The following is a 24,380-nucleotide window of genomic DNA, read 5'->3' as shown; positions in this document are numbered from 1 at the left end:
GCGAGCTCCGCTGCCTTATCCAGCCGGGATTGATTTATTCTCCCCCTATTCCCAGGCGGGCTCCCCGCACGCTCCTAATCTGACAGCGCCCGGTAATTAATCTGGCTCCCCCGGCCGCTGCAATAGGATTAAGGGAGGGGAAGTGCGTCACGAGGTAGGAGAGGGGTTATGCTTTTGGTGAAAGTGGGGGGGAAAAATATGGGAAATAGGTTGGTGTGTTCCCGGGGGGTGTGTCGGGAGCGAGCGCGCATGTGAGGAGGTGCGGGGCGGGAGGCATCGGCTGCGCCGGAGCCGAGCCCGGCTCGTCCTCCCTTTCTCTCAGCATCCTCCGTGATGCGATCCTGGAGGTGATACAGGCACAGCAGCATCCATGGCCTGCCCTTAGCGCCAGCATTCCTGCTTTATCCTCCGTGATATTCTGGCAGCGAACCGAGCCCGGCGTCGGAGGCGTTTGGTTGGTGAAGGGCTGACGTTGAGTGGCTGGTAACCGGGATCGTATTCTCCTGTATTTTTTCAGGCTCCTTGGAAATTGAGGAATGCAATTCTGCCACCATGATGGAAGGTAGGTGATGAGCTGAGCGTGTCTTTCGGGATAGCTGGAGTTTGTGAAGCCACGGTGGAGGATGCACTGAACCTGTGTATGGGGATCCTTTCTCTTTCCTAAATAAAATAATAATAATAAAAATTAAATCCTCCCCTCCCCCTAATCCCAGCCCAACCAGAGCTCCCTGCCTGCTGCTGGGGAGCTGGCGGATGGTGATATAATATCAAGCCCATCAGATTATTTGCAATTCCATCCCCAGCCCTGTGTAGGCAGCTCAGGGTGTGCAAACACTCAGTTATCCACGGACCTGCTGGTTCCTCCAGAGCCCAGACCAGGGTGGGTTGGCTGGAATTGGGGATCCTGTAAGGATTATTTTATCCTCTGCCTGGAAACCCTGGTTCTCAGCCTGACGTGATGCACAGAGGAGGAATTTGGGTGTTTTCAGACCTGGGCTGTGCATCCTGATGGAGTTTGGTGTTTTCAGCTGGATGGAGGAGCATCATTTCAGTAGGAAACAAGGAAATTGGAAGTTAAAGTAATTTTTGCAATGTCGTGGCTCTGGTTTGGAGATGCAGGCTCTGGGGAAGGGGGGGTGGGTGTTGGGTTGAGGTTTATTGGAATAAAAAAGGAAATGTGAAGGAAATATGGGCTCAGGCACAAGATGCTTCAGGGAGCGTTGGGAGACTGTGTCTGATCCTGTGTGGGAAAAGCCTCTGGGCATTACAGGAATTTTATCCAATGCCGTCTGTCTCGACCGTATGTAAAGCTCTTTTTTTTTTTTTAGCATTTATTTTTTTAATGCCTTCTGGAGTAAAATGCAGGAAGGGATTACTTTAATTGCATTTTTTTTAGCAGAATAGATACTTCAGGGCTAAGGAGATCAGAATATCTATATTTTTTTGATTTTATGGCCCATTGGTGGCAGCAGCAGGGCCTGTCTCGGCAGAACCACATCCAACCTCGGGCTTGCGGCGCTGCCAGCACATGAACCAGGCAGCTCCCGGCCTTCCCGACATGACAGGCAGAAATTGGGCTGCCTCTTGGTGTGTCCCTGGAAATCAGTCTGCTGCCCTGCTCGAATTAACCTGGAAAGGCGTCGGGCTTCACGAAACCAGGACTTATTGTGTTGGTTTAAAATATTTACCTAATCTTGGGAATTCAGGTGTAGTCATGGCCATGTGTGGATGCACAGGAATGGCTTCTCCCTGGTTTTTTTTCGTCTTAAGAAAATGAGTTTGGTTGTCCTTTGATATGAGGAAGTGCCTTCAGTGTCTTTGCTAATACTGATTAGCAAAAGAGATTTTAATTTTAGCCCATGATATCAAACTCATCCTACCGTGCTGACAGACACAGCATGTTGGGAACCAGGCACAGCCTGGGCAAGAACAGGGTATTGTAGAGAATATGTCATTAACAACGTGGCTTCTCTCAAAAATTCCTGTATTTATGAAGGAATTAATGTAGGTAAATTGAAATTGGTCTGTTATAACCTTATTTTGGGTTATTTAATTAGTTTTGAGGCTGGTTGGGGGAAGTCAGTTGGTCTTTTTAGGTTCTTTTGGGATTTGGGTGCTTTGTGTTGGGGTGGGGGTTTTTTGTTGTCTTTTGTTTGTTTGTTTTATTTTTATTCCTTGAGGATTTTTGCCTTGCTTATGGAATGCCCACAATGTGCTGCTGTGCAGGAGCTTTGGCCACCGTGGTCGAGGCGGGTGGGGGCTGGCAGGGGGTGCCCAGTCCCATAGTGGAGGTGGCATCCAGCTTGTTGTGCTCTGGCAGAGGTGGAATCACCTTTCGTGAACCAGTCTTGCACTTGGGGAAAAAAAAAATAGTAGTCATAAAAACTGACTTATGAAACTGTTTGAGATGTTGTTCCTCAACTACTTGATGCATATGGGAACCTAGAATGGAAATGAGAAAATTAGAAGAAATGATTACTGCTTTTGATGAGTTTTAAATGGTTGGAAGCTGGTTGTATTTGTGGAAGAGTGGAACTTCTATCCAAGATCCTACTGAACCAATGCACTTCTCAGAGGTGATTTATTTTAATATAAGAATGGTTTTAACATGCTCAGTTTAATTTGATCTGACACTTTTAAACCCATACAAAATGCTGGGAGTTCCCTACAGTAAATATCTTAAAGGGGTTTTATTATTATAATGAATTATTTAAATAACTTGTCTGGCCAAAATGTTGGACACTGTACTGGAAGTGCAGGGTGGAGCTGGGCTGTGATAGTGCAGGGTGTGAGGCCACCCAGCATCACCCATAGCCAGCAGGATGAACCTGGCTCAGCTGATGGTTTTGGATCCTCTTCTTTGGAAAGAAGATGATTTGGCTCATTAGGAATGGTGCAGAATGAGCAATTTTTAGTGGATATGGTCCTTATACTCATTTACGTGGAATATTTCTTCATTCTCTTGGTAGATAGGGGGAAAGAGCATGTTTTTCACTTTATGATTAAAATTCACAAGGATACCTAAAATAACTGTGGATGCTGCTTTAAGAACCCAGTCCTTGCCGGGAGGAAACCAAACCTGTGCTGTGTGGTGTCTGAGCCACCAGAAGAGGATGGTCCTCCCCCTCCATGTCACGGGGGTGAATGAGTGTTGCCGTTGCCCACCATCTGCGCTGGGGACGGACTTTCTGTGCTTGGCCTTGCCTGAACACGTGGAAAGAAGGTTTTGGGCATGGGGATTAAACCCCGTCATGTGCTGGAGAGGCCCCTGCATGTGTGGCTGTAGATGTGAGAGGTGTTTAGATGTTCCCTTTGATTGAAAAACAACTCTTCGGTCCTGGGAAATGCACTGGGTGTGTCGTCGAGGTGAACAGCCGAGCACAAGAACAAGTTTGTCTCCTTTTTTAATCCCTCTGTTGCTTCTCCAGTGTACTGAAGGCATTTTACACAGCTTAATTAAGTTTTGAAATCACTGCTGCACCATGTCACTGGAGCCAGAAGCTCCACAATGTGTGGAGAAATTAGACAATGACGTGGCAAATGGGAGCAGCCAAGGGTATTTTGGAGAGGGTGGTTTCTTCTTCCATGGGAGATGGTCCCTGTGTTTTTCCAAACCCCAAACCAGATGTTTGCTGGGGAGAAGCCTTCTCAGAGTGGGAATTTCTCTGTAACTCTCTTCTTCAGGCTTTTTGCACCTCTTTCTGGGAAGTTTGGTCACTCAGGATGTCCCATTCCTGGAAGTGTCCAAGGCCAGGTTGCACGGGGCTTGGAGCAACCTGGGATAGTGGAAGGTGTCCCTGCCCATGACAGGAGGTGAAATGAGATGAGCTTTAAGGTCCTTCCCAACCTAAACCATTCTGGGTTTCTATGGCTGGTCACATCCAAAATGGTAAAAACCTTCTTGAATCATCTTTTAGCACCGGTTGTCTCCAGCCTTTTATTTTCATTGTGCTGAACAGATAGAATTGGGACCAGAGGCATCTAATGTCACATTAAAAAGTCTTTTTCTTGATTAGGCAAGAAAATTGACTTTATTATATTTTAGGTGGTCTTATTTCAGTAAATGGTGTATTTGAATGTGCTCAGTGTTGTCTATGGGACTCAGTAAGGAAATGACCTGGAAAAATTTGGGTTTTGAGAATGCCTCAACCCTTCTGCTGGCTGTGAACAAAAATTCAGGCATGGTTGACAAAACCACCCTGGAAAATACATGGAGCCCATAAACACTAAATTAGGACCTGTATTTTTCAACATGCTTTCTGAGCAGAAACCCATGACTGAGCTTGAGCTTGCAAAGAAAGTCGGGGCTGTGGTGTGGTTGGGCATCTCCATCTCTGTCCTCTGAGGTGGAAGGGGGATATGCTGGAACCTTCTGCTGAACTGACAGGCTTGGCATTGGTGAGGAAAGTAGTTTTTTGTGAGTGCAGGAGAAGATTTTTTTGACCCTTCTGTCATGCCCAGCAAAGGGTGATGCTGAGTCTAAGCCAGTGGCTTAGCTCCCCTTGTAGCCCAAAGTGGGCGAAGGGATGACATCCCACCACTTCTCAAGTTCAAAGATGTGCATGAAGCCTTTTGGGATGTATTTGAAGGGCTGATGCAGGGGGCGTCAAGTTCCCAAGGATGAGATATGTGGAAATGGGGGCTTGGGAAGTAAAAAGTTTGGAACAGGAGTGAGAAGGAGCTCCGTAGCTCTTGGTTTTGAGGGTTCAATAGCAGGACATAGGGCCAGTGTGTCCAGCCCAGAGCTGCTCAGGGGATGGTGATGTGCTCCCACACTGCGTTGTGGTGCTCCCAGAGATGTCTCGTGCACTCTGGGATGGGCCTGGACCAGAAGAGCATCCCCATCAACACAGGTTGAATTTGTTCATCAATCTCTATTTAACTGGGGGAAAGAAACCCAAATAACTCCTTTTTTCGGGCATTCAAACCCTTCCCACTGAGCTGGTTTGGGTTTTTCAGCTCTAGTCCACTGGCAGTATGCTAAGGGAGAGGAGGGAGCAATGGCTGCCGTTCAAAATTCACAAAGGCCCCACCCAAACCCTCTGATTTGGAAAATGTTTTGTACTGGGGCTGGTGGTACTTGCCAGTTAAAACCCAGATGGTGCCAACGTGGTGGTGTTGAGAGTTTAAACCAAAACATGGGCAAGGTGGCAAAACCTGAGGTTTCCCTTGCACCTGAAATGTTCAGTGGAATGGAGGGGTGGAAGCAAAATGCCAACAGAGTTTTATTTTGAGAAGAAAGGATAGAAAATATGGGGAAACTCAATTGCTTCATGTGATGCAGGTCTGCAAAACTCCTCCTTGAAGTGAGCCCCAGTTTAAAATGTGCCCTTAGGCATCTCGAACTGCTGCCCAAACATAGTAATTTGGGTTTCTCTGCCAAGGCAGAAACTTTCTGCATGATTCATTGGCCTTACTCAGATTTTAAAGACATTGTAGAAAAAAAATACAGGTTAAATCAGGTGTTTGGTCACCTTGAACCTCCATTCCAGAGTATTCTGTTAAAGGTGGAAAAACATGGTTGGTGGACCCCGACCCACCACTGGGATGGGAGAGGAGCAACATGAAGGAAAAAGTGGAAAGGAGGGGAAGGCAGAGCTCCTCCCCAAACCAGTGACCTGGAACTCTTTGGATGCCTAAAACCTGTCACTAAGGATCCATCTGCCTTTGGGAAGCGATGGGGGTGGGATGCTGGCCATCTCCCTGCCTGGACTGCCAGCAAAGCTCATGTCTGGTAGCATTCCCATTTTCCCTGCTAACCAGTTATTTTATTTCTTTTTTTTTTTTTTTTAAATTTCATTCAGTATATTTAAATTTTTACATGTTTGGTAGGAAAAAGGCAATCTCTGGATGCTGTGCAGGTGGTTTATTAGAGGAGTGAGTTGCTCACGTGCAGTGCAGGAGCACAAAGTGGGGCCCTGTTTGCCTTGCCAGCTATTGAGTAGCATCAGCTCTTTGTTTTTAACCAAAATTCACTTGCAGGCTGATGTTTCTGGGGGCTTCCAAATGTTCTTTTGCTTCATGTGTGTGAATGGAAGAGAATCAAGGCTGGCAGTAGTTACAGCTGCTGGTTTTTTGCACTTGCAGCCTCACAGAATGATTTATTTTTAATCTCCAGTTTAGTTTTAGGTGTTTTTTTTATTTTAGAGTGTGTGCTTTCCTGGGAGCCAGAGATTTTGGGACAGTCCTTCAGGAACAGGCATGGAATTCCTACCCTGTCCTATAAATCCCCATCCCCTCCCCTGGCGCCAGTGGGCTTTGCTGCAGGGGTGGGAAGGGGAAATTCCCTCCCACGTCCCTGTTTACACTGAATTAGTGCTGATAATGATGATAATGTTTAAAAGCAGTGAGATACCAGTGCTGAAAAAATCCTCCTGTATTATCTGAGAGCCATTCCTTGCCTATCCCAGCCTTGGAAAAGCACTCATAACACCGGCACATCTTTCTTGGTGTTTAAGCTATGATTCTTTTTGTGTATATTTTGAGGGGTTTGTTTAGTGATGTATTGGGGGATGGGGGGGGAATCTCTTAAAGTTCTCCACCCACGTATTGCAGGGAATTTAAAACATCAGCTAGAGATTAGTATCACATGTAGGATGCCTGGAAATAATCTTGCAGGGAGGTTTAGGATGGGTTGGGATGAGGAGAATGGAGTTGCACATCCTGCCCTTGTCACCTGCTTCAGGTGCCTTAAGGATTTCATGCAGCCCCACAAATATATTGGTTTTCTACAGCTGGATTTGTAGAAATCATTGAAGATGCACCTTGTTATTAGAGCTAATCAATAATCCTAGAATGGTTTGGATTGGGAGGGACCTTAAAGCTCATCTTGTTCCACCTTCCGCTAGTCCAAGATGCTCCAAGCCCCATCCAACCTGACTTTGACTGCTTAAGGAGGCTGTTTAAGTTTATTAATAAGAAGATAGTTTATACTGCATAAGTAATTAATAGTAAGGTTGCTTCTGCTTCATGTTTACCTGGCTCCTTTCACCTGGGGACCTCAAGCTCCTCTGCAGGGACATAGATGGGTGGAAGAAGCTCTGTCAGGTTTTTTTTCAAGCCCTGCCTGGAAATTAAACCTTTCTTTGGGTCATGTCTCCTGCTTCTATTTTTAGTTCCACGGTTAATCACTGCTTTAAAATCAAGGTGCTCATTTGGCAGATTGTGGGAGGAACAGGACAGTTAAGGGAACTGGAGAGAAGTGTCTTGTCAGGCTTCATTTTGGGTGTAAATCCTCATCATATGCAAATGTGAATATTGCAAATTTTGGGTTGGATAAGCAAATTCAGGGCAAGTGATACTTTTCCCTGGTAGCTTGCCCAGAATTGTACTTTGTCCCCAAGGAAGTGGCTCCTGCATCACACAAGTGACAAAAGCCACCCTGATAGCCCAGGTCTCCTGTTTTCCTCCTGGGAAATTGGGAGTGGGAGTTGGAGGGCCACAGATGTCCCTGCAGTGGGGTGGCTGAACAGTTGTTTTAGTGTCACACCCAGGCAAGGGTTTAGGTGGGTTTAATAAGTCCTTATGTTCTGCATAAACACTACAACACCAAAATTGGTGGGTTTTCCATAAATATTGTCACGGTAGTTGCTGGGAGTCTGTGGTGTGTGGAGGTGATGGATTTTAAGGAGATGCCTTTTACAACTGGGCTATGAGATAGGACAGGCTGTTGGCTGAGGAGCAGATGGAACGGCAAAGCCTCGTGAAGAAAAGGAGAAGTTTACAGTGAGATTTTTTCTTAGAGGGGAATACCAGCATGGGGTATTCATATTTAGCTATATTTTAAAATATATTCATATGTATTTGTACATATAATGTATGTGGGTTCCCCCTGGATGTGCTATGTGAGCCCAGTGCCCTCCTGCCTCTGGGAGAAGCACTGTCACCTCCCTTTCTTTATACACCAAAAAACCCCTAAAAATAGAAATCTAAGTGTCATTTGGGAGGCAGAGCCTGTCCTGGACAACTTCTTAAATAGCACAGCAACCTTTGGAGGCGCATCTGGTGTTCCTGTGTCTGTGCCAGCCAGGAATGAAAGCCACAACTGTCTCCAGTTTTAATTCCTTGATAGTGTTGGAGGAGATGTTTGTCCCATGGCTCTCAGTTGCTGCACACTCAGGATCTCAGAGCTGATATTAAAAATCTAATCTTTGGAGAAAGTAGGTGGTGAGAGATTTCTGCAGCTGCTTCACTGAGGTTGGTGAGTAACCTGTGAGCACCAATTTGCAGCCTTCTGATATTAAACAGTTCTGGGATGCTCAGCTCCTTTGTAGGAGGATGAATTGATGCCCTGTTTATTGGGATGCATCCTGCTGATGCTACCCTCAATTTTATGGACAGCCTTTAGCTGCTGGCCCAGCAAAGCTTTGCTTTGGGCTTGGGCCTTGCTCTATATCATTTATTCCATTTATATATGGAATATAAGTACATTTCCGTGGTTTAGGGTGTATTCCCACATCCTGAGGCTGCAGTTAGGGGCTGGGGTCTTGTTCCTGAGCTGCAGGTACATGAGGTATTTGAACTGCCTGCAAAATGAAGGGGTTGGACTAATGCCAAGGCAAAGGGTTTTTTATCTGGGTATATTGAAATGCCAGGAAGGTTCAGTTTGGATATTAGGAAAAATTTCTTTGCTAAAAGGGTTGTCAAGTGTTGGAACAGCTGCCCAGGGCAGTGGTGGAGTCCCCATCCCTGGAGGGATTTTAAAAGCCATGTGGATGTGGCGCTTGGGGACACGGGTTAGTGGTGGCCTTGGCAGTGCTGAGGGAATGGTTGGACTTTGTCTTGGAGGGATTTTCCAACCTAAATGGTTCTGTGATTCCAAATCAGCCAGTGTGTTCTCCCTCACTGTGCTGAGGGTCTGCAAAGAGCGGGTTTTGACTCCAGGGCTCTGGCATTTTGAACTCCTGGCCCCAGCTACTGGAAATGGGTATTTGGGGAGTTTGCAAAGGGAAGGAAGTGCAGACTCACAGGAAGGGGCAAGATGTGTAGGTCCTGGGAGCTCGAACCCCTGTGGGTATGTGGGAATGGACACTGGACACATGTCAGCAGCCACAAACCCAGAGGTGGCTACAGGACTTCCTCTAATTACTTCACATCTCATAGCTGGAATATGGTGTTTGTTTTCAGAAAGGTGTTGGATGTTAATTCAAAATCTCCTTAGGCAAAGTTTGCCACAACCTGATCAGAGACTTAATTACTGTCACATTGGAAATCTGACTGTATTTTTGAGTCAGCCACAGGATCTTGTGTTGCATCCGTCCTTTGGAGTGGAGATCCCTCACCACTTCATTTCCGTTCCTGGGTAGGCAGTTGGACCCCAACACAGCTGTTCTAGATGTCCATCCAGCACACCTCCAAACCCACAATCTCCTGCAGGTGCCCATCTCCATCTGCTCCAGCTTCCTGGCTGCCCTGGTCCCTCTCCCATCAGCCACGTACCAGCCCAGGGGTCACCCCAGGCTGAGCAGGACCAAGACTGAGTGTGGTGCCAACTCTCTGTTCCTCCTCGGCCTGACTCTGCTTGATGGTGGGGCTTGCCTTTACTACAAAACTTTGGATCTTCTTGATGTGACTAAGACCACCATAGCTGGACTCCTCAGTGGTTGGTGACATGTGCTGCATCTCAAAATTCTATTATTCACAAGGCCCAACCTCCTGGGACTTTGACCCAGGACCAAACAGTCCTATTGTAGGAGAAAACAATCCCAGAGCAGTAACTTATGATGTTTTATTTTGTTCAGGCTTATTTGTGATTTTGTTTTAGGCTCTCAAACACTGCTAGTCCTCCAGTGTCTCCCAACTGAAATTTCTGACAAGGACCAAATTTTTCAGCATATATTTAAAAAAAAACCAAAACAAACAAAACCCAGCATATATTTAAAAACAAAAACCCAAACAAAAACAAACAAACAAAACCAATGACCAAGTCCACATTTGTTGTTGCTCACTTTTGTTTTCAAGTATTTCTCTTTTCCTGAGAACCACAGCAAGATGCCAAGAATGTTCTGCTCTGGCAGTGAGTGATAGAACTGTAGTGGGGCCACCACCCTTTTTCCCTCACTATTTTTTTTTTTCTCTGAGGGGGAGAAACTGCTGTGAGCATGTGGAGGACTGTAATCATAGAATCATCAAATGGCTTGCACTGGAAGGGACCTCAAAGCCCATCCAGTCCCACCCCCTGCCATGGGCAGGGACACTTTCCACTATCCCAGGTTGCTCCAAGCCCTGTCCAACCTGGCCTTGGACACTTCCAGGGATGGGGCAGCCACAGCTTCTCTGGGAAACCTGTACCAGGGCCTCACTGCCCTCACAGCCAAGAATTCCTTTCCAATATCTCATCTATCCCTGCCCTCTGACAGTGGGAAGCCATTCCCCCTCATCCTGTCCCTGCAGGCCCTTGTCCAGAGTCCCTCTCCAGCTCTCCTGGAGCCTCTTTAGGCACTGGAAGGGGCTCTAAGGTCTCCCTGGAGCTTTTTCTTCTCCAGGCTGAACAATCCCAAATTTCAAGGTGATGGGTTTGTTGCTGGAGCCTGGTAGCACCACAACAGGCACAGAGAGCAGCAGCAGAGCTTGTCTCCTGAAGGATTTGTGCTACACCCCTTTCTGTGGTCTGCAGGGCTGGGCTGGTGCAGGATGAGCCCTTCGGCTGCCACAGGAGTGATGCCATCACTGCCCAACTGCCACTTGCTGGTGTCCCTTGGTTTCTTCTCCAGAATAAGGTCTGTAATTAGACTTGTAAATGAAAGTGGTTGAAATATTCATGACTTTATCAAGGCTGTGTGCAGAGGGCTCCGTTTTTCACTGCATTATTGAGGCCACAGAAAGGTTGGTACCGTGCTTTAATGCAGAGGTTGGTATAGGTAAAGCATTTTATGTTATGAGGACATATAATAATTACAGAAAAAGTGGACAAAAACAAAAATAACATGAACTGAAGCAGTGTGGCTTTTCTGCTACAGAGGATGAAGCAATTGAGAATCTCTGGGTTTGTAATGGACTAAAATGCCTGTTTTCATGTCAAATACGCCACTGGTGGTAGATTCAGGCTGCTACATTTGAGATATGGCTGTTTGGGTATTTATTTGGGGCTTGATGTGGTTATACCCTCACTTCTGAAAACTTGATTTACTGTTCAGTTTTTCCTCTGGATGTGGCTCGGAAGTTTTCAGTAGTTTTGTCTTACCTTTGGTTTTGTCTTGCTGAGCAGAGAGAGGGCTGTTATTTCTTTGGTAAAGTGGGCCAAAACCAGAGTCCTTTGGCTATGGAGCAGCACATCTCTACACTCAGCAAAGGGATTTCATAGGAGCTGCAGGTTTGTGTGTGGTGGGGAAAGCATGTTGTTCAAATCCAACTCTGAAAAACTTCTAGAGGTGTGATGTCTTTGGTGTAGAAAATAAGATGTTGGTAATTCTCAAGAAAACACTATGAAGCTTTACATATTTTGAAGTAGTAGTTCCTGTTTCTCAGTTCCCAATTCTTGGTTATACCAAGGAAAAAAAATAATAGTAAATTAAATATGAATTATACCCCACATGGATATATATACTCTGTTTTCTTTCATGCTTTCTTCCATGCTTTCAGCCTTTCTGCTGCTTCACTGACTCTTCTCTGCTGTCTGTCTCACTTACCATCACCTTTTCTCTTCCAGCAGTGGATCTCTTATCCTGTGAGGTTCCAATGAATCCATAGTGTCTCCATGTAGCATTCCCTCCATGGACAAGATCTTATTATTATTTTTAAAACAATTGCTCTTGCCAGGACAGGTTTTATCATCCTTCAGTTACTAAAAACAGCTGAAAGGAGATTTGAGGCCCAGAGTGTGCAGTACCTTTCTGTGCACAACTCTCTGCTCAGCCCCTGCACCACTGGATGGGGCATTTCACCATGTCAGGGGAGACATGAGCTCTTCTGAGCTGCAGCCACTGAAATTCTGGGAAAATTCTACTCCTGGAAAATCACTGTGTCATACCCCACTGACCTGAAGACCTTTCTGATTTCACTATCAGGGCAGTCAGTGGCATGCCCTGTGGTGACAGTGGGGTTTGGTGGGGGACCTGCTCCCACTGGCTCCCAACAGCCATCTCCAAAGGAAAATGTCATTTTTTGTTCTCCCTTTCCTAAATATCCCTTTTCCCCCTCAATCATAACCACTTCAAGCAGATGGTGGGCCTATTATATAACTGAGCAGAAGGCTGTGTTACAAAATTTAGCCACATTGGGTGCTGCTTCAGATAAGACTAAACAACTCATTTCTGGGGGTTTTGGCCTTTCCTGTTCTATTTTGAGTTTGGAGAATGAAGTTATTCTGGGGGGAGATTAATGGGAATGTTCCTCTGTTATTAATGACTCATCTGAGTCCTGAAGAAAGTAGGAAAGATGAAAGGCATGGATATAGTGACACCAAAACTGTCCATGAAGGTGCAGGATGAGTCTGTGGGTTCCAGCTGCTTGTGTTGCTCATGGCAGCTGGGATGTATGGATCCCATAGGCTGGGGGTGTATGAGCAACCGGGACTAGTGGAAGGTGTCCTTGCCTAGGAATGAAATAAGCTTTAAGATCCCTTCCAACCCAAACCAGTCTGGGATTCTGTAAAAAGAGGGAGAAGCTTGGAGAAACCCACTCTCCTCCATCTGGCTTCCAAGTGTTGTGGTGGTGGCTGATGCCCTGATAGGCTCTGGGGCTTCTAGGACTTCCCACTTCCCATCTGGCTCCAGCATTACTAGTACCAGGCATCATTTTAAGCACTGTGCAGATCAAGAATCACCACAGAAGATAACCAACCTCATGATTTAAACCGTTTTTTAACACCAAAGAGGGGTTTCCCCTCCATGCGTTAGAGCCCACACGCAACATGAGGGTGTGATTAAGACAGAAAGCTTAGAAATATTAACTGTGAAATACAGCCCCACACGCTGGGATCAAGTTAATAAGTGTTAAGTGAACAAATAAATGGCATAAGCAAATGTACACACAACCTGCAAAGTCCTGCTGGCAGCTTCTGGGGTTTGGCTCTTTCCTTGTTTAACCTTATTTATGGATTACAGCCAGCAAGGGAATAGGGAACCTTTTGGAGGATTTACTTGAAGTGTTATATTAATATTGCATTTTTTTGTGTTCCTTGTACCCACAGGATTGAAAAAACGTACCAGGAAGGCCTTTGGTATACGGAAGAAAGAAAAGGACACTGATTCCACGTGAGTCCATGAGATATAAACCACACTGATGTATAATGATGCCAGGGAGGAGTGGATGCCACTGTACCAGGACAGGCAGGAAGCTGGGCCATCACAGGCATTTATTAGATCAAGTGTTTAATAACAAATACATTGAAGCTGCTTCCCCTTGTACATCCAGGGGCCAACAAATCAGGGGTTTCCTCGGTGTTGCTGCAGAGATGATCAAGCAGGTTCTCTGCGTGTGTGCGGTTTACGGTGACAGTGAGTGGTGATCAGAGGAAAACTACTCCTCTGAGAGTTTCAGCAGATAAATCTCTGCCCAAACTACTAATTTGCCTTGTCTGCTGAGCTCTTTATAGATGCCAATTCAATTTAAACAGATGCTTGTGCAGGCAGTGGGGCTGTGTGGTTGGAGCAGGCTTGGGATGATGGGGAGCAGGGGGCTGGTGGAGCACAAGAGCTTTTGCCTCTGCTGTGAGAGATAATTTTGCTTTCCAGGAAAATGTGGGGGGGGATCTTCCGGTATCTGGCAGGGGATGCTCTGTGTGGGTGCAGAGCTGCTGGTGGGGTGCTGATACCAGTCCTGAGATTGTTCTGGAGAAGGGTCTGAAGCACCAGGAGTGGCTGAGGGAGCTGGGGGTGGGCTCAGCCTGGAGAAAAGGAGGCTCAGGGGGGACCTTCTCACTCTCTGCAACTCCCTGGGAGGAGGGTGGAGCGAGATGGGAGCCTACTCCCAGGGAACAAGGGACAGGATGAGAGGAAATAGCATTATCTCAGACCAGGAGAAGCTTAAGCTGGATATTAGGGGAAATCTCTTCATGGAAAGAGCTGTCAGGTATTGGAAAAGGCTGCCCAGGGCAGCGGTGGAGTCCCCATCCCTGGAGGGATTTAAAAGCTGTGTGGGTGTGGCACTTGGGGATGTGGGTTAGTGGTGGCCTTGGCAGTGCTGGGAATGGTTGGACTCCATGGTTTTTCCAACCTCAATGATTGGCCACCAGTGCTGTGGCTTTGGGGTAGATGTCCCAAAGCATTCTGACAAAGGAGCCTGTACCACTCATAGCCTGGGAATGGAGCAGGAGGGAGCCCCATCCCTGCATCTGCAGCATCATGCAGCTGCTTAATGTCTAGCACAGCAGACACTCCAAGGTTTTTTTTTTAATTTCATTTGGGTTTGTTTCCCTGAGCTGTTTTATGTCTTGGTGGCTGGGAGTTTGGAGGTTTCCTGTGCAAAGGGACATCTGCAAGACCTGGCCATGCACCTGGAGCCATGGTATGCCTGGTGCAGGGCTTTGTCTGCTGCAAAAAGGGGACCAAAAATGGGCAGACATGGAGCACATCTCAAAAGAGGGTTGTGCAGCACTGGGCTGTTCTCTGGCTGGCAGAGAGTGGCTTGTCACCGGGAATGGTGGCATCCATCTACCAGCCAGGCAATCAGTGGGACAACCAGGAGCTCCAGCCATGTGTGGGTTCACCTATAATTTATCAGAAGGATGGGCAGGAATCAGCCTGCTTCGATTTTCCACAAGAAGGGGAAATAGCCGGGTCTCCCTCCTGCCTTTACCCAGTGCCACACTTTCCATGCCTGCTCTGTCCTGCCCTTCCGAGCGGCTCTGGGAGCCGGTGGCACAGGAGATAAGGAATCCCGGGGTGCTGGGGGTGGGAAGGAGTTCGCAGAGAGGCCGCTGTGGAGGACACTGCAATTAGCACAGCAGTGATTAGCACGGCGCGGGGTCGCCGCACGGTCACAGCCCCGTACGGCTCCGAGTGCTCTCCAAATACCCCGTCGGGGCTGGGAGGGGCATTGGGAGAGTAGCGGGCTCTGACCAGCCCCGTCACCCTCTGCCATGGCCAGGCCACCACAGTCCCCAGTCCTGGTGGTGGGCATTGTGGTGGTGGTGGCTCCGGAGGTGCTGCCTGGTCCTGGAGAGATGCGGGATCTGCTGGAGCTGCAACACTGTAGTGAGGACCTTCCACCTCTTCCCTCCACCTGATGAGCAATGATAATCTCCACAGTAATTTCAGCCAGGATATGACCAGGTGACACCCCTACATTGGGAGGAAACACAGATGCGGAAGAGATTTTTGCTTCTCCCAAAGAGTTTCAAAGGCCTTTGTGCTAAGAGATTAAGCAGAAGATTGGAGAGATGGGATGCAGACATGTTTGATGTGGAGAAGTCCAAGGAAAGGCGTTATTCCCTGCTAAAACAAACAACTCCTGACAGGGTTACCAGGATGCCCTGAGTCAGACATGAATTGGTGGCAAATCCCATAGATTTGCAATGCATAATACTCGGGAGCACATGGGAGGTGGAGGAGCCTGTCTGGATTCCATAAACATTTGTCTTCACTAAATAACTTGGCACCCCTGGGCAGTGTTGAAATGTGGCTGTGGAGCTGCTGTGACCGAGCCCAAATCCCATAATCAGTTGGGGATTAGGATCCCTGAGGAGCCTCATCAGTTTTCAAATCCATTCCAGAGAGAAGTGACTGTCCTTCTGGCAGAAGAAAATTCTCAAAATTACTGTAGAAGTGGTTTTTGTCTTCTGCAAAAGGATGTAGAGCTGGAGCAGGGGTGTGGCCATGGGATGGGTGCAAGGAGCCAGCCCAACTCCTCAGTTAGGACAGACCATCAGCAGGAGCACTTTATCACTAATAAACATAAAATCTGTCATCTGATAACAAGAGGACAAGAGTTCTGAGACCATTGGGTGGGTTTCACAAGGAGCATGTGGGACAGTTAATTCAGGTTTGCTGATAATTTCATAATTACAGCTGTTGCTGCTGTGGATTCATTAAGAAAACCATTTCCAGAAGTTAATTAAGCACTGATGTGGTTTGGGCACTAACACAGCTCTGTTTCTTTCTGTTCTTTGCAGGGGTTCACCAGACAGGGATGGCATCGTAAGTATTGCCCAGACCCAAGTCCCACTCCTATTGTGGCCCCTAAAGTGTCACTTCCCCCACCCACCACCATCAGCATTTTGTGAACAATCTCCTCATTTCTGTTTAATATAGAAAACAAATTTCAGTAAGAATCTCTCTTTGAAACAATGACCTATTCCAGGTTTCCTGAGAAATTAACACAAAGAAAATAATAATACAGGGAGACCTGAGGAGCTCCAGGGGCAGAGGGACCAGGTGTCCTACTAAAACCCTCGGCTCCTCATCCTTGTTTCCACTCCTGCTAATTGGCTTGGGTCAGATTTGCTGTGTGAGGAGTTAAGGGGAAATTGTCAGAGCAGCTGCTTCCAATATCTATTTTTATTTTCTGTATTAACCTGAAAACAAGGAGATACTTGAGGTTTTTTTAATTATTGCTGCTTTTATGTCTTGTGTTAGGCAGAAATGTCCCTGCTAGGTCTGGGTAGTAGATGGACCCTGTCTCCTTTAGCCATTTGATATCAATAAGTCAGACTGGGAGTGTGCTGGCTTTATTTCTCAAACAAATGATGTTAAAATTTCACCTTAAAAATGAGCCCCTTGGGAGGCTCAGCAGGGAGAGCAGTGCTGGGGTGTTTTTTCAAAGCCATACAAAAGTTAAGGTACCAAACTGCTCCTTCCAAGGGATCACTTTTTTCCCCATCTAACCCCAAATCCTTGGCTTTAGGCTTGCCCTGTGTCTGTAAACTTGTTCAGAAATAGAGATTAAAAAATCAGCAGCTCAGGCAACACTTGAACCAGGGCTCTATTCAGCAGTGGTAAATGAATAAATGACATTAACAGGTTCAGGTTCAGCTGTGTCAGGGAGGTTCAGGTTGGACATCAGGAGGAATTTCCTCATGGAAAGGGTGGTCAGGCTGGAAGGGGCTGCCCAGGGAGCTGGTGGACTCATCCATCCCTGGAGGTGTCCAAGGAATGACTGGACGTGGCACTCAGTGCTCTGGGCTAGGTGACAAGGTGGGGATCAGGCACAGATTGGACTCAATCTTGGAGGGCTTTTCCAACCTTAATAACTCTGCGAACATGCAGAGAACAGCCCAGAGCTGTTCCCTCTGCCACAGAAATGCCTTGGGCAGCTTTTCTTACCAGATGGGGGTGCAGGGACTTCAGGTGAGCTCAGGTGCCCTCTCCATGGGGCTCTTACTCTTGTTTTCCAAGTGGCTTGTTGTTTGAGGGGGGTGCAGGGCAGGGTCTCCAGTGCTTCAGCAAGCTGAAGGATGCAGAAATGCAATTTTTGGGGGGTATAATGAAGCTGCTGAATGTATTTGAAGCAGGGGAATTGGACATGAAGACACTGAATATAATTTTTCCTCCTAAAACATGTTCTCTCCATAATGTTTGCAGCCACTGGAGTAGCCAAGAGGCAAGTCCTCCAACTGCTGAATAGAACCTCCAGTAAAAACTGTGCTTAATCCTGATGGAGCCACAGCTGAGCCCTCCTTTCCTCATAAATCAGTGTTTGCTAGTCCCTTGTAGCTTATTTTTGTGTATTTAAAAAAACCAACAACCAAGGAGCAGAGACTTTAACCCTTTTTCTGACACCCCCCATCCCTTGCAGCAGCCCAGCCCTCGTCCCAATGATCCATCTTGCAATAGCAAACCCGAGAGTGCGCGGGAAGGAGGAAATAACTCGGTAAGGAAAGCAGAGCTTGGTTCACAGCTACCAAAGGGTCCTTAAAAACAGCAAGTCCTTCTTGGTTTGAAATCCAGGATACAGAAAAATACTCCTTAGGTTCAACCAGGATGTATGTGGGTTGGTAGAAATGGGGTTAAATGGAAACGGATGGGGGAAAAGCAGGAGTGCCAAGGAACAGCATCCAGAAGTCCCACAGAACAGCATCCAGAGGATGTTTCTTCATCCTTGAGCCTCTCAGGAAGCTGCTCCGTCCTTGGGCAGCATCTGGAGGTCTGATGGGTAAGATATGGAGGGTGAGCGTGCTGGGTCCAGCCCCAGGCCAGTGCACTGTGTCACACCCTTGGCAGGTGCTGGGGTGAGGATGCTGCTTCTGGCAGCTCAAGGGAACTGGATTATCCAATTTAGACGTCCAAAATTGAGCCCAGTCTAAGGTGGGTCCCCACTGACATTGCTGTTCATTGGCTGTGGTGGCCAATGGGAACTCTGGGTGGATTCTGGGTGCTCAGAGCAGACCAGCAAAGAGTCCCCCAGGTGATGGGTGCCCAAAGCCTCCTTCCAAACCAGATTCCCTTGATCCAAAGCAGCGATAACCTCTGTGTTTGTTGGTGTGTCATGACATGCACTAACACGTCATCCCAGACACCCGTAACTGCTCCATCCTGGCATCACTGTGGGCTGGGGCCATAAATCCTGGCGTGTTGGGTAACAGAATCTGAATCTTTCATGGGGGAGGTGTTTGTCTCCTGATAAGTTGTGATGTTACCTCTTGCTTGACAGGCATCGGGAGCCCCCACTGCCACCAGCTCTCCCCATGGGCTGGAACATCCCAGCACATGGAGAAATGGTGCTGTTTGGTGCTTTTCCTTAAGAAATGTTGTATTTTCAGCTAATGAATTTTCCAAACACACCCTTTCATCTCTCTGGTATGGGAGACCTTCCAGAAACAGGGAATGGTGATGTATCTCACTGATGTGCACGTGTGGAAGTTCCACAGTGGCATCCCAGCCATGCCAAGGCACAACTACAAGATATGATGTCTTCTTGTTTCATTCATTTAAAACATGTAAATTTTCTTTTCCAATGTGTTGCAGAAGAAGACAAATGGAGCCCCGAATGGATTTTATGCGGAGATTGACTGGGACAGATACGTAAGTGTCCCACAGAGCTTCCCATCATCCAGTACATGTACAGATCCTTGTGGGGAACTCAGGATGTTCCCATACACTGATTTTGGGCTTTTTGGGTGATGTCTGGGTGTCAGTTGTGTCCAGATTTCCATTTCATGTCTGCAAGTCAATCAGGTTGTATAAAACTGCCCAGAAATGAGGTGGCTCTGGAGAGCTCTGTCCTGGCCAACAGGATGTTGTACTTTATCCAAAGAAAACCTTGGTTTACAACCAAGAACTAAAAATGCTTTCCTGCAAAAATTGAGCACTGCAAAATTAATTGTGAACTTTGAAGGCTGTGCCACAACACAGGTTGCCTTTGCTCTGTGTAGCCCCAGGGGCTTGAGTTTTGCTGGACATCACTTCCCACAGGAGGAAAGAGCTGCTCCAGCTTTCCAGGAACAGAATTAATATTCCTAATTCTATATTCCTACTCAGAACTCACCTGAACTTGATGAGGAGGGATACAGCATCCGACCTGAGGAACCAGGCTATATCCTTTATTGTTGGCTTTGTCTCTTGGGTTACAAATTGTAAGATGAGTTGGGGTTCACAGTCAGGCCACTGGCTATGTTTATTTATCATAATTATTTCCTAATTTTTTTTCATTTTGAGCTATCATTCCACAGCTAAAACTAAATTCCAGAGGGAATTACCTGAGGCATTAGAACAGAAGGTGATTTTAATTGTCTTTGTTCCACTGGTGTGGAATGAGGAAGTGTGAGGAATGTGGGAGCATCCTGGTGGGATGCCCTGTGGAAGCCACCATGTCCACCATTAGCCTGGAGAAAAGGAGGCTCAGGGGGGACCTTCTGGCTCTCTGCAACTCCCTGACAGGAGGGTGGAGCCAGGGGGGGGTCGGGCTCTGCTCCCAGGGAACAAGGGACAGCATAAAAAGAAATGGCCTCAAGCTGTGCCCAAGGAGGTTCAAGTTGGATATTGGGAAAATTTCTTCCTGGAAAGGGCTGTCCAGCCCTGGCACAGTTGCCCAGTGCAGTGGTGGAGTCCCCCTCCCTGGGGGGATTTAGAAGCCATGTGGATGTGGCACCTGGGGACATGGGTCAGTGGTGGCCTTGGCAGTGCTGGGAAGGGTTGGACTTGATGATCTTAGAGGGGTTTTCCAACCTGAACAATTCTGTGAAATCCAGATGTGGATACAAACCCCTGCTGGGCTAAACCAGGGTTGGAATTATCCCTGTGAACACCACTCCCATGTCCTCTGCCCACACATGGATGAAGCAGTGAAAGATCACCGCAGTGACAGGCACAACAGGAGGATTCACTCCTGCCCTTGGGGATTTGGGATAAGCATTTGGGGAACACCTGAATCCTGCTCTCCAGGGAGGCTTCAGCCTTGGAGTGCCCGGGAAGCAGAAGGAATCTTTCTTTAACTGTGCTCTACCTACCAAAGGAAAGCACTTCTACTCCTCAAGTGAATCTGAGGAGGAAGAGGAGGCACACAAGAAGTTCAACATCAAGATCAAGCCCCTGCAGGCGAAGGATGTCCTGAGGAGCGCGGCCACTGTGGATGAGCTGAAGGCCTCCATAGGCAACATTGCACTTTCTCCATCCCCTGTGGTGAGTCCTTTGTGTTTCCCTCTCTCCTGCAATTCCAAGAGCAGTGGTGTTCCACAGGGATCATCCCAAGCACGTGGGAAGCTCTGCTTTCCATGCTGATGCTCCATGAAATGTTGAGGTGGAGCCTCTTCTCTGCCTGGGTGAGAGGGCACTTTTGTAGGAATTCTTCTGTCTGCTTGAGCTGCAGCCACTAAGGTGGAAGAGTTTTGGATTCCAACCAGTTTAATGTTATTTTTTCCCCTCCTGGAACACATAACAGGATCTTAAAAGGCAACTTTTTTGTGAGATCTCAGGCCTTGATTTGGGAGTTGGGTTAGCAGGTAGTTGATGAGGTCTGTCACAAAAATTTCTCAGCTAAATTATAGAGGAGGGAAGGAAAAATGACATTATACTGTAGTCTTACTAGTGCCTTTGGAAATGCCTTAAAGTGCTACATATAAACTATAAATGAATATGAACTGTATATATTCGTATCATGCTATTGTGGCTTCACATCATGCTTTGGGTTGATACTATACTATAAATTAATATAAACTATACATGAAATGTTACATATAAACCATAAACCTTTCCTTGTTTTTTAATGTAATCATCGTTCAGAAGATAAAACAGAAGGGTCTTGTCCTGATTCCCAGGAGAAGGAAAGTATCTGGGGGTTTTCACACTGCCATAGGATGTTAGAGGGACATTTCTCATCCTGGGGGTGAATCCAGGTTCCTGGAAGGAACGGTCATCTCTTCTAAGTCCCTCCTGGTATAAATACCATCACTCTCTGCTTTTCCTAAGGCTTTTTAAGATTTCTGTTCAACCGTGAAAAGATTGGGTTTTGGTCTTTCAGTGGTTTTTAGTGTGGGCTTTAATGTCTTTCCAGACGATGCTTCCCATGATTTATAAATAACCTGTATCTGAAGTGTGAATGAATCTCAAACCCGAAGCAAAGATGAAAGAAAATCAGTGTATTTTCTTTCTTCTTCCTTTTCTGCCTGTTGGCATTCAAGGGTTAGAAATTGCAGTTGGATGCTTTGAGAAGCACAAAAAAAAAGGGGGGGGGGAAACAACCCCAAACCCAACAATTAAAATAATAATAATAAAGCAGCAAATGCAGCAAAATGGGAGAGTTTGAGACTGACAATTATTTGCCAAATAGGCAAATAATGATTGCAAGATAATTATACTAAATATAGGACTAATTTATTGTGAAACCAAGCAAATTCTGGCTTTGCAGAGTGATGACCTCAGCATTTTGTTGCACATGTGTATGTATATAATGTAGGTGACATTGGGAGGAGAGAGGAAAAAGTGCAATATTTTAAAAATTGGATAAGGAAGGCACTGAGAATTTATTTAAGGGGCCAAGTCTGTTTGTTGCTTAGATTTCTGCATCCCTTGCAGGGATGCTGCAGGTTGGGAAAGTATCGCTGCCTGTGGCAGTGGGGTGGGGAACAAGATGAGCTTTAAGGTCCCTCCCAACCCAAACCATTCTGGGATTGAAAGATTTATTAAGAAAAATTTGGATGGTTGCACGAAGGTCCTGGTAGCGCAAAGATTCTTGGTGGTTTTAATTCTCATTGACTGAAGAGTTTTGCACTGATATATGAGGATTAGGCTGTTGTGATCAGCATTTCTTCTGCCCTTCGCTTTCTCCAGGAAAACCAAATTCCCACAGAATGTGAATTTTGCTAAATAGGATTTTTGTCTCCTCTTTTCCATGGTGTTTTTCCTGCTGAGGTGGAGAGATTTTGCCATAATTTAAGAAGGGTTTAGCCCCTGGGGAGGAGGATGCCTGTGTGATGTGGTCCGAAGGCTTTGGGTGCTGGGTTAGGACACTGTGTTGTGCCTTGGGATAATTGTTGTCCCTGGCGGAGCTCGGCCTTGGGCTGGAGCCTGTTCTTCCCTGTGAAGCAGTGCAGACGTGCTCAGGGAAAAGCCCTGTGCCAGGCTGGACAGAAGGATCCATGCTGCTCACCCATGTGGGGATCCAAAATCCGGTGTAGGGAGCCAAGGTGTGCAGATGGGGAGTGAGCAGTGTTGCTGCCAGGCACTCCTGCTCTCCGGATCCTGGCACATGGCACTGCCCTCACTTCCCAGGAAAGCACCACTGCCCCAGGCAGAAGCTGGCTGAAGGAGTTTTGCATCCACAGGAGTTCCATGCTTGGCTGCCAGGTCCTTGTCCTGGGCTTGTCTTCCCTCCAAAACCAACTGCAAAGCCCTGCTCTGGCATTGCATCCCCCTGGAATAGAGCAGTGGGATAGTAGACCGTGGAATCCCAGACTGGTTTTGAATTATAAGGGACCTTAAAGCTCATCTCATTCCAGCCCCTGCCATGGGCAGGGACACCTTCCACTATCCCAGGTTGCTCTAAGCCCCGTCCAACCTGGCCTTGGACACTTCCAGGGGTGGGGCAGCCACAGCTTCTCTGGGCAGCCTGTGTTTGTAGTCACTGTCCTCTCCGTGCCTTTGGGGTGTGAATTCTTGTGCTTTAAAACTTAGAAACAAGAAGAAAACTGGAGATGCTGGTGTAAACTGGTGTCAGATGCTCCCTCTGTTTGAAGCCCAACAGCTCAAGGTCCATTTCTGGTGCAGAAGATCACAGGTGCTGGTGGCATAACCTGCTTGTGCCATATGCCCCACCAGCACAGCCCAGATGCTTCAGACCTCTCACCTGCACCTCTGCTCCTGCTGGCTTTGCTCTTGGCTACATGAAAACTCAGACCCAGGAACAAGGACTTTGTGGGAAAAACAGTGACTGGCTTAAGATGATGAGTAACAGCCTTAAACTTAAGCACTTAAAAACACCATTTCTGCCCTTTTGACTTTTCTCCCACACGGACCCTTCCAAGGAATGAAGTAGGCTGGGAATGGCTGTTGCCTATAGCCAGTGGGGCCTGTTAATGATAAAAAAAGTGAATTTCTTCTATAAGATGGCTCAGACAAAAGTTTTATATTTCCGTATGCTCTCCTTCTGTCCAGTCTCCCAGCTGGATGGGTGACAGCCTGGCTGGTGCACTCGTGACCCTCTGCTTTGCCGTGTCTTTAACCTGATGCTTTGGTCATAATACAAATCCTTAATTTCTCTGTTACCCTTTTGAGAAAATATCTTATACTCTTGTTCTTTTTTTTTTTTTTTCTTCTCTTTCTGCATTCTTTTAGAGGAAAAGTCCGGTAAGAAACACAATTTTTATCTCCCTAATACTTTAACCCAGCCTTGTATCCTCTGGTCACACAGTGCCTGTTCTGCACATCTCTAAAGCTGAAATGGAAAATGTAAATAACAAATCCTGCCCTTCTAGAATGATGTTTAACTTCCTTTATTGTTGACTTAGAACATTTAAAAATAGAGCATTTAAAAATAGAGCTAAGCTGTCTTTGCTTTGAGTGTTCAGTCTGGGGGTGTAGTTTGGGTGAAAGGTGTTTGGACAAGATGCGTAAGGGCTAAGGGCACTCTTTTATCAGTGGATTGTGGCACATCCAAAGGTATGAGAAAGCAGAAAACCCATCTGTGATCCATCGCTTCTGTGGTTCCTGTGTGCAGAGGAGTTGTTTTCCCCAAGAGGACTGAGCTACCAACTGTTCCGAGCCCAAAGTGGGGAAATGCACCCAATTTCCAGGGTTTGGGTTACCTGTGGGTGACCAGGTGACCCATGGGGTGTTGTGCTCCAGTGGTGGAGGCTGTGTGGAGCAGAAGCCCACCCGGTGCAGCGGTCACAGAGGGGTATGATGGGCTCTGGGGGACTTGGGGTGCTGACCTGTCACTCTCTGACCAGGTGTCTCTTCTCTCTTCCTTCTCGCTGACCGCAGCGGCGCAGCCCGGTAAGGACACACTCCTTTCCCCTTCCTCCTCTACTGGGAATGGGAGTGCTGCAGGGAGCTAAGTCAGTGCTTGAT

The 24,380-nt window shown here is 47.0% G+C and overlaps 1 protein-coding gene across 3 annotated transcripts in view; it reads left to right on the top strand.

Moving 5' to 3' along the window:
* The first annotated feature begins 248 nt into the window (after positions 1 to 248).
* The window catches only part of SGIP1 (SH3 domain GRB2 like endophilin interacting protein 1), a 50,743-nt gene continuing 26,611 nt past the window's right edge, over positions 249 to 24,380 (top strand). For all 3 annotated transcript variants that reach the window (XM_027651704.1, XM_027651703.1, XM_027651705.1), the window contains exons 1-8: positions 249 to 562; positions 13,130 to 13,193; positions 16,052 to 16,076; positions 18,843 to 18,899; positions 19,356 to 19,410; positions 20,320 to 20,495; positions 23,646 to 23,657; positions 24,294 to 24,305. In XM_027651704.1, coding sequence (XP_027507505.1) covers positions 553 to 562; positions 13,130 to 13,193; positions 16,052 to 16,076; positions 18,843 to 18,899; positions 19,356 to 19,410; positions 20,320 to 20,495; positions 23,646 to 23,657; positions 24,294 to 24,305 — 411 coding nt within the window. In that variant the 5' untranslated portion in view covers positions 249 to 552. The remainder of the gene's footprint in view (positions 563 to 13,129; positions 13,194 to 16,051; positions 16,077 to 18,842; positions 18,900 to 19,355; positions 19,411 to 20,319; positions 20,496 to 23,645; positions 23,658 to 24,293; positions 24,306 to 24,380) is intronic.

This window comes from Corapipo altera, unplaced genomic scaffold, assembly GCF_003945725.1.
Source record: "Corapipo altera isolate COAL_440 unplaced genomic scaffold, ASM394572v1 57, whole genome shotgun sequence".
Lineage (NCBI taxonomy): Eukaryota > Metazoa > Chordata > Aves > Passeriformes > Pipridae > Corapipo > Corapipo altera.
This window is presented reverse-complemented; position numbering and strand designations above follow the sequence as displayed.